At 40.1% G+C, this 15,661-nt stretch overlaps 1 protein-coding gene across 8 annotated transcripts in view; it reads right to left on the bottom strand.

Moving 5' to 3' along the window:
- The window catches only part of LOC133540631 (cAMP-specific 3',5'-cyclic phosphodiesterase 4D-like), a 232,097-nt gene that overhangs the window by 35,301 nt on the left and 181,135 nt on the right, over positions 1-15,661 (bottom strand). For all 8 annotated transcript variants that reach the window (XM_061883402.1, XM_061883406.1, XM_061883403.1 and 5 more), the window contains 5 exons: positions 14,812-14,848; positions 11,774-11,847; positions 11,642-11,691; positions 11,445-11,557; positions 5,975-6,068 (listed from right to left, as the gene is read on the bottom strand). In XM_061883402.1, coding sequence (XP_061739386.1) covers positions 5,975-6,068; positions 11,445-11,557; positions 11,642-11,691; positions 11,774-11,847; positions 14,812-14,848 — 368 coding nt within the window. The remainder of the gene's footprint in view (positions 1-5,974; positions 6,069-11,444; positions 11,558-11,641; positions 11,692-11,773; positions 11,848-14,811; positions 14,849-15,661) is intronic.

The following is a 15,661-nucleotide window of genomic DNA, read 5'->3' as shown; positions in this document are numbered from 1 at the left end:
CACTACTGTAGCTATCGATGAATGTGAAGTGTTGATAAACATTTAGCAAAGTTTACAATATTTCTGACAACAGAAACATGTATAAAGAACCTACTAACACCAGCCAAAAGGTGATTATGCATAAACTGGTCTACATATTTTCTCATAAAAAAAATAAGCTTTTTTTTTTACCATACTTAACATACAGGTTGTCATCATCCATGATGATAAAAACAACATGGCTATAATATTACTAAACAAGAAAGGCACAACATGACCTCCACGTGACATGCAGACACAATCACGCCGTCCCCATAGGCACCTCGTGTTTGAAATGACTCATCACTTTTTTCCCTGCCAAATAGTGGAGCCTTGAGCTGCGCCAACAAGCCATGTCTACAACGGACAATCTAATGACGTCCAAGTACGAGGGGAGAAGCACACACGCCGCCATAAGGATGCAAAGCCACCACAGTGCTGGCGTCACGCAAGGAGCCCCCCTCTCACCTCTCTCATAGTGCCTCCTTTTCCTCACACCCGAAACCATGGCGGTCATCTCCGTTCAGAGCCAGGCTTGACGTCGAGGAAGCCATATCAAAACACCGTGTGACTGACAGCTACCCTCTCACTGGGCTGAGCCGCCATCCTCCCGACAGACCGAGTCTTCTATGGATGCAACATGCCCTCTAATATTATTGCACCCTGTTGCTATGACAACGCCACACAATGTGTTCGGGAATGCTGTCTGTCACAGCGCCTCCTTTTTTAGCGTCACAGGGGTAAAAAAAAAAAAAAATACGGTCCTCTCTTCCCAACTCTCACTTAAAAACTAGCTTATTATTCGATTCCTTTTAACTGAGACCTGTTCTTTTTTCTTCTCCTTGGTTACAAGGGTGTCCAAAGTGCGGGAATTTACAGCAGACAGCTCGTTTTTTGTTGGCCCTCGGCATATTCTAAAAATGATTAATATGATTTTGTGCAACCTTAAGATTGACTCTATACACTTACATTTGGGATCCAAAAGGGACCCGTTCCTAAAAGTGTCATAAGTCAGCAATAAGTTAATATTTGTTTTACTTTCAAAGCTTAAAATATTTTAAGAACTTCAGATCAATTTATTTTGATATAATTTTTTATTTTTATTTGTTTTTTGTTTTTTTAAGGTTAAAGTCTTTTTGCCAAAACAACTTTTTTTTTTGGCAATACCACCCACTGTCACTGATCTATGGCAAGAAAATGTAAGACTACTATTTTTTTTTGTGTGTTTTTACATTTTCATTTTCCATCCATCAATCCATTTTCTACCGCTTATTCCCTTTTGGGGTCGCGGGGGGTATGGCGCCTATCTCAGCTACAATCAGGCGGAAGGCGGGGTACACCCTGGACAAGTCGCCACCTCATCGCAGGGGCATTTTCATTTTATTTAATTTTAAATTTGTACTTTTCTTTATAAAAAAATTTGGAGAGGAAGGGTGGAAAAGAATGTCTGTTTCCCATCAGGTGTATCATGTTTTCCCCTGGACCCATTCAGTGGCCTAGTGGTCCGCCCTGAGATCGGTAGGTTGTGAGTTCAAACCCCAGCTGAGTCATACCAAAGACTATACAAAAATGAGACCCATTGCCTCCCTGCTTGGCACTCAGCATCAAAGGTTGGAATTGGGGGTTATATCACCATAAATGATTCCCGGGCGTGGCACCGCTGCTACCCACTGCTCCCCTCACTTCCCAGGGGGTGATCAAGGGAATGGGTCAAATGCAGAGAACAAAATTCACCACACCTAGTGTGTGACAATCATTGGTACTTCAACTTAACTATCAAATCAATAAATAAACATTTGAAAAAAAAACGAATAATTAGAAAATATGCAATAAAAAAAATTAGTTCCAGAGCAGAATATTGGCGATTGGGGTAATAGCAGCTTTGAATGCAGTAGGTCAATAATTCATGACAACAGTGATTTTAATACAGTCGACAAAAAAATTGCAATTAATACTGAGCTAGAATGAGAGAGAAAGTTCACACAGGTCTTTTACGGTGCAGCTGGAAAGTATTCACTTTGTCCACATTTTGTTTTGTTTCAGCCTTGTTCCAAAATTGAATAAATTATTTTTTCCTCACAATTCTACACACAATACTCTATAAAAGTGGTTCTCAAATGAGGGTACGCGTACCCCTGGGGGTACTTGAAGGTATGCCAAGGGGTACGTGGGATTTTTTTTAAATATTCTAAAAATAGCAACAATTCAAAAATGATTTATAAATATATTTATTGAATAATACTTTAACAAAATGTGAATTTAAGTTCATAAACTGTGAAAAGAAATGCAACAATGCAATATTCAGTGTTGACAGTTAGATTTTTTGTGGACATGTTCCATAAATATTGATGTTAAAGATTTATTTTTATGGGAAGAAATTTTTAGAATTAACTTCATGAATCCAGATGGATCTCTATTACAATCCCCAAAGAGGGCACTTTAAGTTGATGATTTCTTCATAATGTAGAAATCTTTATTTATAATTGAATCACTTGTTTATTTTTCAACAAGTTTTCAGTTGTTTTTAGATCTTTTTTTCCAAATAGTTCAAGAAAGACCACTACAAATGAGCAATACTTTGCACTTTTATACAAATTAATAAATCAGAAACTGATGACATAGTGCTGTATTTTCCTTCTTTATCTCTTTTTTTCAACCAAAAATGCTTTGCTCTGATTAGGGGTACTTGAATTAAAAAACATGTTCACAGGGGGTACATCACTGAAAAAAGGTTGAGAACCACTGCTCTATAATGTGAAAATGTTTTTTTTTTCAAATATATAAAAAATAAAAAATACATGAGTATTCACAGCCTTTGCCGTGAAGCTCAAAAGTGAGCTCAGAGGCATCCTGTTTCAACTGATCATCCTTAAGATGTTCCTACAGCGTAATTGGACTCTACCTTTGGTAAATGCAGTTGGTTGCACATGATTTGGAAAGGCTCACACCTGTCTATATATAAAGGTAGTAAACTTGACCATGCATGGCGGACCACAAACCAAGAATGAAGTTGAAGGAATTGTCTGTAGACCTCCCAGACATGATCGTCTTGAGGCACAAATTTGGGGAAAGGTACAGAAAAGGATCCCAATTCACTCATTTGTAAATTTGAAGTTTGGAACCATCGGGACTTTCCCTCGAGCTGGCCAGCTGTCCAAATGGGGCGATCAAGGGAGAAGGACCCTAGTTAAGGAAGTGACCAAGAATCGATGGTCACTCTGTCAGACCTACACCATTCCTCTGTAGAGAGGTGAACTTTCCAGAAGGACAACCATTTCTGCAAAAGCTTGTGGCATCATATTCAGAAAGACTCGAGGCTGTAATTGCTGCCAACAGTCCATCAATATTGAGCGAAGGCTATGAATACTTATATACATTTGCAAACATTTGTAAAGATAACCTTTTCACATAGTCATTATGGGTTATTGTGCGTAGAGTTTTGAGGACAAAAATGAATTTATTTCATTTCATAATATAATAAATGTGGGAAAAGTGAAGCGCTGTAAATACTTTCCAAATGCACTTATTTACATCTGCCTTGTTATATATAACAGCCCGTTTTCATTGACTGTCATTGCATTTCAGCAGTATGATGGCAGTTAAACTCATTTAAGCTAATCAAAGCTCAGACAATTGTGCTCAGGGTTTTCTGGCAACATCTGGTGTTTTAAGGGGCGCAATTACGCTAAAACAATATTTTCTTGTTTTCAATTGCAAAGAATGAGATTCATTCGATTGCAGTCTATTACAAGTAGATTCCTACCTTCATTTATCGTGATCATGTTCGGAACCAATTAACAGTGATAAACAAGGGACGACTTTACTTCTGTCTTAATTCGTTCGTTATGTGGACTGAAGACACCTGTCGCAGAAACAATGTCGCCTATTCAACCTAAAGAGCTGTCAATTGACCATAGTAGACCTACACAAGACTGGATGGACTACAAAACCATCAACAAGAAGTTTTTTTGACAAAGACACCACTATTGGCATACATTCAGAAATGGAACTAATACAAATTAAGGGATCAAATACTTATTTGCCCCAATTTAGTCCTCCTTGGTAATATTTAGACATTAGACATACCCATGTGGCCTTTTTCTTTTTGTGCAGTATTGCTCATTCCCCCTTTCACACACATCACACATACACCTTTCGGCTAATGCACTTTCATCATAGTTTATACTTTGCTGTAAACCAGTATTTATGAAGACAACACAATATTTAACAGTCCTACCTTTGCAGGAGAATTACAAAAATGTACAAACATGAAAGTGGGGAAAATTACATGTTGGGCACCGATTTCAGCTGAAACCGTTAATTGAGTGTAATGTGAAATAAAAGGCAAGTGGAGTGGTACATTGGAATACCACTTTTTCGGGATACAAGTTGTGGCTTAGCTAATTTTTATGCTTTGGGTTTCACGCAAAATTTCGGATCACTAACGTCACAGTGGACCCCGTAAAATCCGAGCAAAACATCTGGTCGTACTCGCTAACAGTAGCTTATAGCGAGAAATGGACATAACTTTGTTTTTCTAACCATTAGAACAAAGAAAGTCAGTGTGAAGGATGGTGCTGAGAAACTGAAGCAGATGGCAGTCACTGAATTAAAGAAAGAAATGATCAAAAAACACGACTGAGGATGTAAATTAGTTACTTGGCAAAGCAATTGGAGTGTATCACTGCGCGTCTGCACCATACTGAAGCAGGAGGACAGGATAACGCCAGCCAACAACTTTAACATATTATCTCAACCAACATTTATTTATGATAAAATGTAGAAGCTGCTGATGGTGTGTTTGACGGGAAAGCAGCTGAAAGGAAATACTTTAGAACTCCACTCTTCAAGGTAAATATTTTATTACATTACTTCCTAAAACTACTACTACATGCTATTGAATGTTTTATATACGTATCTAAACATTTATTTTTCTCTTTAAAGGCATGGTACATGTTAAACTTGATTGAAAGATTAATTTGATTTCCATTCAATTCAATGGGCAACGCGGTCACTGATTAAACTAAAAAAAAAACAACCTAAAAAGCCAACAAAAATAAAAAAATGAAACAATTTGAAAATGAAATCGAGATGCAAGCTTTTTAATTGAACAGCGACATTACTATATTGTTGGATGAATAAAAGTATATCTAATATTTGTGAAAACCAGGGCTGGCCCCTGGCATAAACCCTTTATGCTGGTGTTTAGCGCTACAAAAGCAAAGGGGCCACATAGTTATGACAGCTGTTCCTTTCAGTAGCTGATCATCACTGTGCACGTTGTGCAGGCGTTTACTTCTACTTTAATGGACTTAAATGCCACATGAACACAATTATATTTTGTCTCTACTAAACTTTTATTCGGTGGTGATGAGTCAACATGTCCTTTGTAAAAGTTCAGTTTAGCAGCGTCCATTCAAAAGCACAGAGAGATATTTGCTAATTTAGCATTGCTTTGAATGCCTTCATCGTGACAGATTTACTTCGGTATTTCTATAACGCCCATATTATTTAAGTTTATATCGTAGCCAAACCTTCTCCCAATAATATAGTGTCAAAAGTAACATTTGTTTGTTCATAGCGTTTCCACAATTTTGTTTACTTTTTCAATTAATGCCAAAGCTGCATGGCAGTTTTGAATTGGCTTCACTGCAGTAGGAGATATCCAACACTTTTATTTTCCCTTGGACCTATCAAACAATTGTTTTACCTATTAATACAAACATTGGACATTATATAATACTAACAATACATAATACTCACTAGGCTGCAGTCAGCCTTATACCCCCGAGTGTTTTACACGAGTAATATAAGGACCGAAATGGAACCACAAAAAAAACTTGTTTAGGGCCACAAAAAGTCCAGATTAAAACTGATAAAAAAAAAATCAACAAGTCTTATCTGACACCAGTAATGCCACATTGTTGTGCATACTTTTTGAGACAATGTAACTCACCTAAAAAGGTATTGGCGATGAATTCGGACACCTGATTCCCTGAGCGACTGGTCTCTGATAGTTGAGTCAGTTCTCGGTTTAGCATCCTCTTAAACTGCGTGGAGACATCGAAAGGACAAACACACAGATATGTGGTTAGTACAAAAAATATTTGACATGCCGAAATAAAGTTGTAATTGTCATACAGTGGTTTAACGAAAACAAAGAGGAATTACAATAAGTGGCAGGCGATAAGTAAATGCATAGAAGGAATAGTTTTGGCAATAATACAGTAAAGTACATGCAGATGGAAAATCAAGAAATTCTAGCGCAAGGTTACTCAACTGGGACTAAAATGACACCATACCGGCCCCCGAGTTCAGTTCAAAACTTGGGAGACATACATTTCTGCAGTAAAGTTCTAAAAACATTAGAGTGCTCCTGTTGTGTCAAAGAACTTGGACCACTGTTAACACATTGGCAGATCCTTGCGTCGACTTTTAAACCTTGCTAGCAAACATAGCAGACTGGGGTCTAAACTTACGATTTACATAACAGAGGCGTTCCTCAAGGCACGCTTCTAGGTCCTTGACTTTTTGGCAGTTTGTAATGTGATTTATATAACTAACCCAGCAGGCAAAAGACATTGATGCAATGTTGATTATATATGTATACGTTTTTTGAAAGTGACTTCTAAACATCTATTTTCTACCGCTTGTCCCTCTCGGGGTCGTGGCCTCATCCCAGGGCCAACACAGATAGACAGACAACACTAAACGTTGCAAAATAGTTGTATTTGTAAATTGGGGCGGCTGTTTCGTCCTGGCGGGCGAATGGCTCCGCTGGTAGCGTTCCTTCCTATACAAAAGACAAGCAGGAGTAGCGTGGAGGTAAGATTAAGTCTTTTTAATAAATCAAACGCAGGACAAAAATACAAAACTAAGGATACTAGCAAGCGTGGAGTCAAAAAAAAAAACACAAAATGTCATCAAGAGTGAAAAACGAGGAATGCTAGTGTGTACAAAATCACTACAGCGAGGAGAAAAAACAGGAGAATTTAAATGTTGCCTATAACAAACATTGACCCAGGAACTACTGCTGGGTGACAGGAAACTATAAAGGGGAGTGATTAACCAAAACACCTGGTGGGAACACTAATTGCAAAATGGTAAATGGGTTGTACTTGTATAGCGCTTTTCTACCCCTTTTTAAGAGCCCAAAGCGCTTTGACAATATTTCCACATTCGCCCATTCACACACTGACGGCGGGAGCTGCCATGCAAGGCGTTTACCAGGACCCATCAGGAGCAAGGGTGAAGTGTTTTGCCCAAAGACACAACGGACGTGACTAGGATGGTAGAAGGTGGGGATTGAACCAGTAACCCTCAGATTACTGGCACAACCACTCTACCAACTTCGCCACGCCGTCCCCAAAACTAAGACAGGTGAGGAGAATCAGTGCCCATGGAAACCAAAAGAAAACAGGGAAAGACAGTTCACCCAGGAAACAGACTAAAACAGAAAAACTACCAAACATAAATCATGACATGAACCGGGTAACGGATCATGACAACGACTTTGGATCCACGTTGTTGGCTGGCAAATGACCAAAGAGCAACGGTCAAATCAACGTCACAACTTGGCATTGAATACACGTTGTCAAAAAGCATGTGGTTTCAACATTGTATTTGTTTTGTATAATATTGGTTGAGAAATGACCAAAAATCAAGGTCAGAACCCAACATTGATTAAAGGCCTACTGAAACCCACTACTACCCACCACGCAGTCTGATAGTTTATATATCAATGGTGAAATATTAACATTGCAACACATGCCAATACGACCTTTTTGGTTTACTAAATTGCAATTTTAAATTTCCCGGTAGTTTCGTCTTGAAAATGTTGTGTAATGATGACGTGTACGCAAGACGTCACGGGTTTTTAGGAAGTATGAGCGCTGCGCACACACACACAGCTAAAAGTCACAGTATTTTGGACATCTGTGTTGCTGAATCTTTTGCAATTTGTTCAATTAATATTGGAGAAGTCAAAGTAGAAAGATGGAGTTGGAAAGCTTTAGCCTTTAGCCACACTGTGATTCCTTGTTTAAAATTCCTGGAGGTGAAACTGTACTATGAATCAGAAACATGGATCCCGACCACTTCTCAACCAGCAGGTTTCGGTGAGAAAATTGTGGTTAAAAAGTCGCTTCTTACCGGAGAAAAGCTGAGCTTGTGCCGTCCATAGCTGCCGTCGACTCCCCTGAGACACTGGCGTCAAGACACCCGACTATCAGGTAATATTAAACTCACTAAAACACTAGCAACACAATAGAAAGATAAGGGATTTCCCAGAATTATCCTAGTAAATGTGTTTGAAAACATCAGAATCCGTCCCAATGCAATCGCGTTTTTTTTTTTTTTTACCTCGTCTTTCGCTATCAATATCCTCAAACACGAATCTTTCATCCTCGTTTAAACTAATGGGGAAATTGTCGTTTTCTCGGTCCGAATAGCACTTTTTGTTGGACGCTCCCATTAAAATCAATGTGAATATTTAAGGAGACCCCACACTTGTGACGTCATCGTCTGCGACTTTCGGTAGAGGCAGGGCTTTTCTCTTAACCCCGAAAGTTGCAAACTTTATCGTGGCTGTTCTCTACTAAATCCTTTCAGCAAAAATATGGCAATATCGCGAAATGATCAAGTATGACACATAGAATAGACCTTCTATCCCCGTTTGAATAAGAAAATCTCATTTCAGTAGGCCTTTAAACATCGTCAAAAAGCATGTTGGCCCTGTGATGAGGTGGCGACTTGTCCAGGGTGTACCCCGCCTACCGTCCGAATGCAGCTGAGATAGGCTCCAGCGACTCCCCGCGACCCCAAAAGGGACAAGCAGTAGAAAATGGATGTTGTTTCAACATTAGGTTTGAGTTGTTCAACGTCAGGACCTGATTCAACAAGTTCTTAACGTTGTTTTGATATCTTGTGCCTGCTGGGAAGGTGTTGTTGTAGCTTGTTTACTTCAGATGCAGTCAGCTGTTATATTTTAGGTCCTCCCTTTTTCATCATCTGGGCAATTCAACAGGTGGCCCGTGAGTTCAGTTCAGAAAACTTGTGAGGGACTCACATTTTTGAAGCGGCTTCTTAAAGACACTAATAATATGCTGCCATTGAGATGATCTGTGATGGGTTTTTTTTTTCAGAAGGTCTTGAAAAAACTGCCATGAATGAGCTTTTTTCTTTGCAAACTTCTGTGTGTTGAGCATTTAGGTTGTATCGCAGTGCAAGCTGTTATGTAACATCTGGTATGTTGTGAAGGGGGTGTCCTGCTGCAGTGCTGAGAGCGACACGGTGTCACTATCACTCACACCATGCATCATAATATAAATACTTCCTTTATGGCCCCTTATTACAAGCATGTCACCCATATATTGTGGGAAACTTTATCCATCTAACATGCATGTTCTCACTCACTGGCGTGCCCCCTGCAAAACCTGCACTGCTGATTGATACAATGTCAAACGTAAACAAGGCAGCATTGCTCACCTGTCTGAGACAACTCCAGAGAGCCAACACAGACAAGCCATTCCACGCATGGTGATCTTCCCCAGCTTAAAATCCCATTCAATGAGCAGACACATTTATTGGTTGAGTTCCAAGCCGAAAACTGCAGTAGCGCTGGTTTAAAAAAAGAAAAAAAAAAACCCAACGAAAACGCCCTCCGTGAAAATAAAAGTAGACAGTCCTGAAGGTGGTGCTGGGGGTTGTTGTGGGTAGTAAGTTCGGTGAGATGCAGCGGGGGAAGATTGGGACTGGATGGACGGGGAAGAAAAAGGAGCGACTGAAGTCGCCCATTCAACCACTGTCACACGCTGTCAATGAGCAGCAGAAAGGAGGAGAGTCTGCCCTTCCCCCGCCCTACATAGTGTCCGCGTCCCTTTGTCCAATCAGGTGGGCCTCCTGCAGAGGCTGGGCAAAGGAGGGACTCGCTGAATGGGGGAGATTTGAGTGTACCAGTCTGAAAGAAGCAGGCGGGGATGGGGCGGGGGTTAACTCTTTCACTGAGGCACCGTTCATGAAACTCTCACTCACTCTGTTTACATGCACTAAAACAGTCAGATTCCCAAAATAGGTGGGGTTCTCCATTTTTCACACTTCTAGATGAAGTCTGTTTACATGCATACATCTGTAATTCGATGTAGGACATAATGCTGTGTGCCCTTGATACGCTAGGGATATTCAACTTGTTTCCAGAAAGCGAAGGAGTCTTATCTTATCTTGTATATTCCAGAGAGGCAGCGTCCTTGATTTTGGTCTGTTTATTTTCTCAGGAGCGCTCTGCTGTTTTCAAAGATCTTCTAAAAGCTTGTCAAAGATCATTTCTAGGACAGTCCTGTAGTGTTTTTAAGGCTCTGTTGCAAAAATGTGAGTCTCACAAGTTTTTTGACCTGGGCCACCAGTTGAATAGCCCAAATGATGAAAAAGAGAGGACCTAAAATGGAACCTTGTGGTACACCACTAGTATATAGTGCATCCAGAAAGTATTTACAGCACTTCACTTTTCCACTTTGTTATTTTGTTACTTATTAAAAAACTGAATACCGTATTTCCTTGAATTACCGCAGGGCATACAGTATGCGCCTGCCTTTAATTACTGCCGGGTCAAACTCGCTTCCCAAAATAATTAGCGCGTGCTTAGTATTACCGCCTGGTCAAACTCATGAACGTCACGAGTGACACTTCCCCTGTCATCATTTTCAAAATGGGAGAGGCTGATTTCAATACCGGTAATTTGAAATCGCATAAAGGGAAGAAGATTAAGAGCTATTCAGTAGGATTTAAGGTCCAAGCTTACCTCACACTCAAATTTTTACTGCATACCTTTGGTAAGTGCCGGAGTGAGAAGAGATTTTAAAATAATTAGCGCATGCTTACTTTTACCGCATGCCTTTGGTAAGCGCAGGAGTGAGAAGAGGTTTTAAATTAATTAGCGCCCCGGCGGCAATTCAAGGAAATACGGTACATGAATTTTTGTCTTCAAAATTCTACACACAATAATAGTCCATAAGGAAAATGTTTTTAGGAGTGTTTTGCAAATATATCCATCCATCCATTTCCTACCGCTTATTCCCTTTGGGGTCATGGGGGGCCCTGGTGCCTATCTCGGCTACAATCGGGCGGAAGGCGGCGTACACCCTGGACAAGTCACCAGTTTAGCAAATTGATAAAAATAAAAAATAAAAAAATATTGAAAAAAAAAAATCACATTAGCTCAATATTTTGTTGATGCACTTTGGCAGCAATTACAGCCTCAAGTCTTTTTGAATTCGATGCCACAAGCCTGGCACGCCTATCTTTGGGCAGTTTTACCCATTGTTGTTAGCAGTACCTCTCAAGCTCCATCATTTGAATGGGAAGTGTTGTTTTTCATCCACAAAGTCTCTGTACATCACTGCATTGTCAGATAGTCTGAGTGGTATTCTCACCTTATTAGAAGCCATCTCGCTGACCGAGTGTCTCGTCTGGAGCGTCTCCAACTGGTCCAGACACCAGTCCAGCTCTTCCAGAGTCTCCATTGCTAGTTTTTGATAAGGCTCCTCTGGATGGACAAAGACGAGCATGCACACGCCCAAACTCAGTACTTGGCCGTTACTCTTCTGCTGTTATTTTGCGAGAGACATACCTGAGTGGCATGGTTTGCACAGAGGCGGCTGGTTGCTGCTTGGCGGCCACCTGCAACAAAAGACGGAGGAAGTGTAGGTAGGATAAACTCTTCATAAAAGACATTGACTTTGTCAGTCTAGCTCACTCTTACTTGTTTCCCACGCGGTCTTGCAAATGTGTAAGAACAGCGAAGTTACTTCTCACTGTGCGTAGACTGGCAAGAATCTGGAAAAAGCGAAACGATACTATTGGAAGTTTCATGTTTACAAGAGCGCCAACAATAATTCCGTGACGGATTTTATCAATTGTGGCAGCAGCCATTTTCACAATAAAGTATGACGCAGAATACAGTTGTCCCTCCTTTATCGCTATTAATTGATTACAAATATGACCGCGATAAATTAATTTTCCACAGTAGGAATCGATAATTAATTAAATAAATACATTGATTGTTACTATAACAATCTACAAGTTTAATATAGGTTGCCTCTCTCTCTTCCCTTTCATCTTTCGGTATTCCTTTTTTTTCATTTATTTTATTTTTTTAAATTATCTTTCTAGCTATCATTATGTATACGTATTGTTGCATTTGAACAACTGTATTGTTGATAATAGAGGTAAACGATTGGTTTTGTTCATGATCAATAGCGCTTTTTCTATTGGTATATGTATTGCTCCAGTTTTAGTGTAAAAATGCTCATTGTCATTACTATATTATTATTTATTTCGCTAACTGCTTATTTGCTATCACTTTTACGATCATATTCGTACATATTGTATGTGCTGGTGTTGTTCTATTGGTGTTGTTATTGTTGTATTTGCTGTTGTTGCTTTTGTCTCTCTGTCTAATCCCCCTCTTATCACCACAATTTCCCCCTCTGTCTTCCTTTTTTGTTCTCTTTCTATCCTCTCCTGCTTCGGCCCGGCTACACCAAATGATAGTATAAATACATTTAATAAAGTCATATTCAAATAAGGCAACAAGAGAAGTATCCTACACTTCTCTTTTGTAAAGTAAATCTGAACAGCCGATATGGGCATCTACATCAACTATATGATTTGCCTGAGAAGCTGGACAGGACACATTTTTTTTTTTTAAATAAATAAATAAATTGAACATTTTCAAAGCCATCCATCCATTTTCTTCCGCTTATCCGAGGTCTGTGCGCGGGGGCAGCAGCCTAAGCAGAGAAGCCCCTACTTCCCTCTCTCCAGCCACTTCGTCCAGCTCCTCCTGGGGGATCTCGAGGTGTTCCCAGGCCAGGCAGGAGACACAGTCTTCCCAACGTGTCCTGGGTCTTCCCCGTGGCCTCCTATCGGTCGGAAGTGACCCTAAACACGTCCCCAGGGAGGTGTTCGGATGGCATCCTGACCAGATGCCCGAACTACCTCATCTGGCTCCTCTCGATTTGGAGGAGCAGCGGCTTTAGTTTGAGGTCCTCCCGGATGACAGAGCTTCTCACCCTATCTCTAAGGGAGAACCCCGCCACCCGGAGGAGACTAATTTCGGCTGCTGGTACCAGTGATCCTGTCCTTTCGGTCACAACCCAAAGCTCATGACCATAAGTCAGGATGGGAACATAAATTGACCGGTAAATTGAGAGCTTTGCCTTCCTGTTCAGCTCCCTCTTTACCACAACGGATCGCTACATGGTTACAGCATTACTGAAGACGCTGCACCAATCCGCCTGTCGATCTCACGATCCAGTCTTCCTTCACTCGTGAACAAAACTCCAAGGTACTTGAACTCCTCCATTTGGGGCAAGATCTTTTCCCCAACCCGGAGATGGCACTCCACCTTTTTCCAGGTGAGAACTAAATGGACTCAGACTTGGATGTGCTGATTCTCATCCCAGTCGCTTCACACTCGGCTGCAAAATGTAACCACTAAACCGGATCCCCTCAACGCCCTGACTGTGCCTAGAAATTCTGTCCATAAAAGTTATGAACAGAATTGTTGACAAAGGGTAGCCTTGGCGGAGTCCAATCCTCACTGAAAACGGATCCAACTTACTGCCGGCAATGCGGACCAGGCTCTGACACTGATCATACAGGGAGTGGACCGCCACAATCAGACAGTCCGATACCCCATACTCTCTGAGAACTCCTTACAGGTCTTCCCGAGGGACACAGTCGAATGCATTCTCCAAGTCCAAAAAGCACATGTAGACTGGTTGGGCAAACTCCCATGCACCATCAAGGACCCTGCGGAAAGTATAGAGCTGGTCCACAGTTCCACGACCAGGACGAAAACCACACTGCTCCTCCTGAATCCGATGTTCGACTATCCGGCGTAGCCTTCTCTCCAGTACATCTGAATAGACCTTACCGGTAAAGCTACAAAATAAAAATGTATACATATTTCAACTTTGAGAGCTGTCTAGACATGAAATAAGACCACTTTACACTTTCTTTTAATCCACTATAGCAGTGATTCTCAAACTGGTACACGTGCCACTAGTGGTACACCATCTGGTGATACCCCAAAGAATCACTTGACTGAAGTACAGTGTTTTATTTTCCTATATTCCAACAGTGTGTAATGTTACAGTGGCCAGAAATATTAAATACACTTGTTAAATATAACCTGTGCCTTGTTTTTCATGAATACTTGGGCTGACTACGCTGCTGTATTTTAATTTTGGTCATTATGGTGGTACTTGGAAAGCCAAGTTTTTTCTGAAGGTGATACTTGGTGAAAAAAGATTCAGAACCAAGGCAATACATTAATGCTGACTGAGGCTGAGCCAATCAGAGGCCACGATATTAACAGCATGCTCTGATTGGTTTGGTATCCTCTAGTAGCCAATTCTACTCTAGTATTGATGGTTTAAGTTAATTTAACCGATTTATATGCTTGAAAATGCTTAAAATTATGTATAACATCTATTTAATTATGCATATAACAACTGAAAGTATTTTATCTACACTCTTTGATTTTATTTTATATTATAATTGTTTTTATGATTATTTCATTTTTATTTTTTGCCTTCTTGTATTTTTAAGTTAAGCACTTTAAATTGCCTTGAGCACAAATTGTGCTCTATACATAAACTTGCCTTGCCTTAAATTAGGAAAAATGTTTTGAATAATAGAAAAAAATTCCCAATGTGGAATATTTGAAGCACGATGTGACAAGGGACGACTGTACTGCATTTGATCATCCTTTGTTTTGTAAGCGTCACCCACCTGTGCAAATGGAGTAACTATCATGTCTTCTCCGTGCCTGCAAAAACAACCACAAACATGCACTTTGTAAGATGTTCTTCTGGACAGTTGAAGAACAGTGAATGGAATGATTCAATTATTGCTAAAAATTAAGGGTGTGCCTATCAATTGGCCACCGATCAGTATCTGCCAATTTTCGTGAAAAAGTATGTGATCGCCATTGCCGATTAATGTGTTTTAATGCCGATCACAAACGCTGATGCCCACTGGCTGATACTGAGTTTATTTTAGTCACCCAGCCGAAAAGCAGCTAGCAGGTAATTATGTATCTCTATACACAGTGTGGAGCTACTTCCCTAATGATCACATACATTACGGCAAATAAACTGCATTTCTTAGTATCTTAAATATCATTATCATCAAGTATCAATTTCAGTGGAGAAAGAAGCTAAACATGTTACACACCAGAGAGCAAGTCAGTAGCTGGCATGCTAATAGCTAAACTAAACACTAAGCTCGTTTTAAACAACACCAAGAAATGCGTGCTTAGCAGTGGTGTCCCAATGTAACATGTTCACTTACGATACAATATATTGGAAACTTGTGTGTAGGCCGATACCAATATTAAATAGTAAGACTTCCTACATACTTTTACTATTTTGTAAAGTGAAATGTTATAAAAGGTTTGATCAAGTGAAATTACAAAAAGAGCAATGACAGATGTGTGCTTCTGAAGTCGGTTATTCATTTGTGTTTTGATGAGACCCGGTGGTTCCAATAATTCATTAAATTAAGGTCATGCCGAAGTAAGTTGAATGATGCGGACACCTCTGTTACTGGATACTTTCTCATATAATTTTGCCTTAGAGAC

The sequence above is a fragment of the Nerophis ophidion genome, linkage group LG22, assembly GCF_033978795.1.
Source record: "Nerophis ophidion isolate RoL-2023_Sa linkage group LG22, RoL_Noph_v1.0, whole genome shotgun sequence".
Lineage (NCBI taxonomy): Eukaryota > Metazoa > Chordata > Actinopteri > Syngnathiformes > Syngnathidae > Nerophis > Nerophis ophidion.
This window is presented reverse-complemented; position numbering and strand designations above follow the sequence as displayed.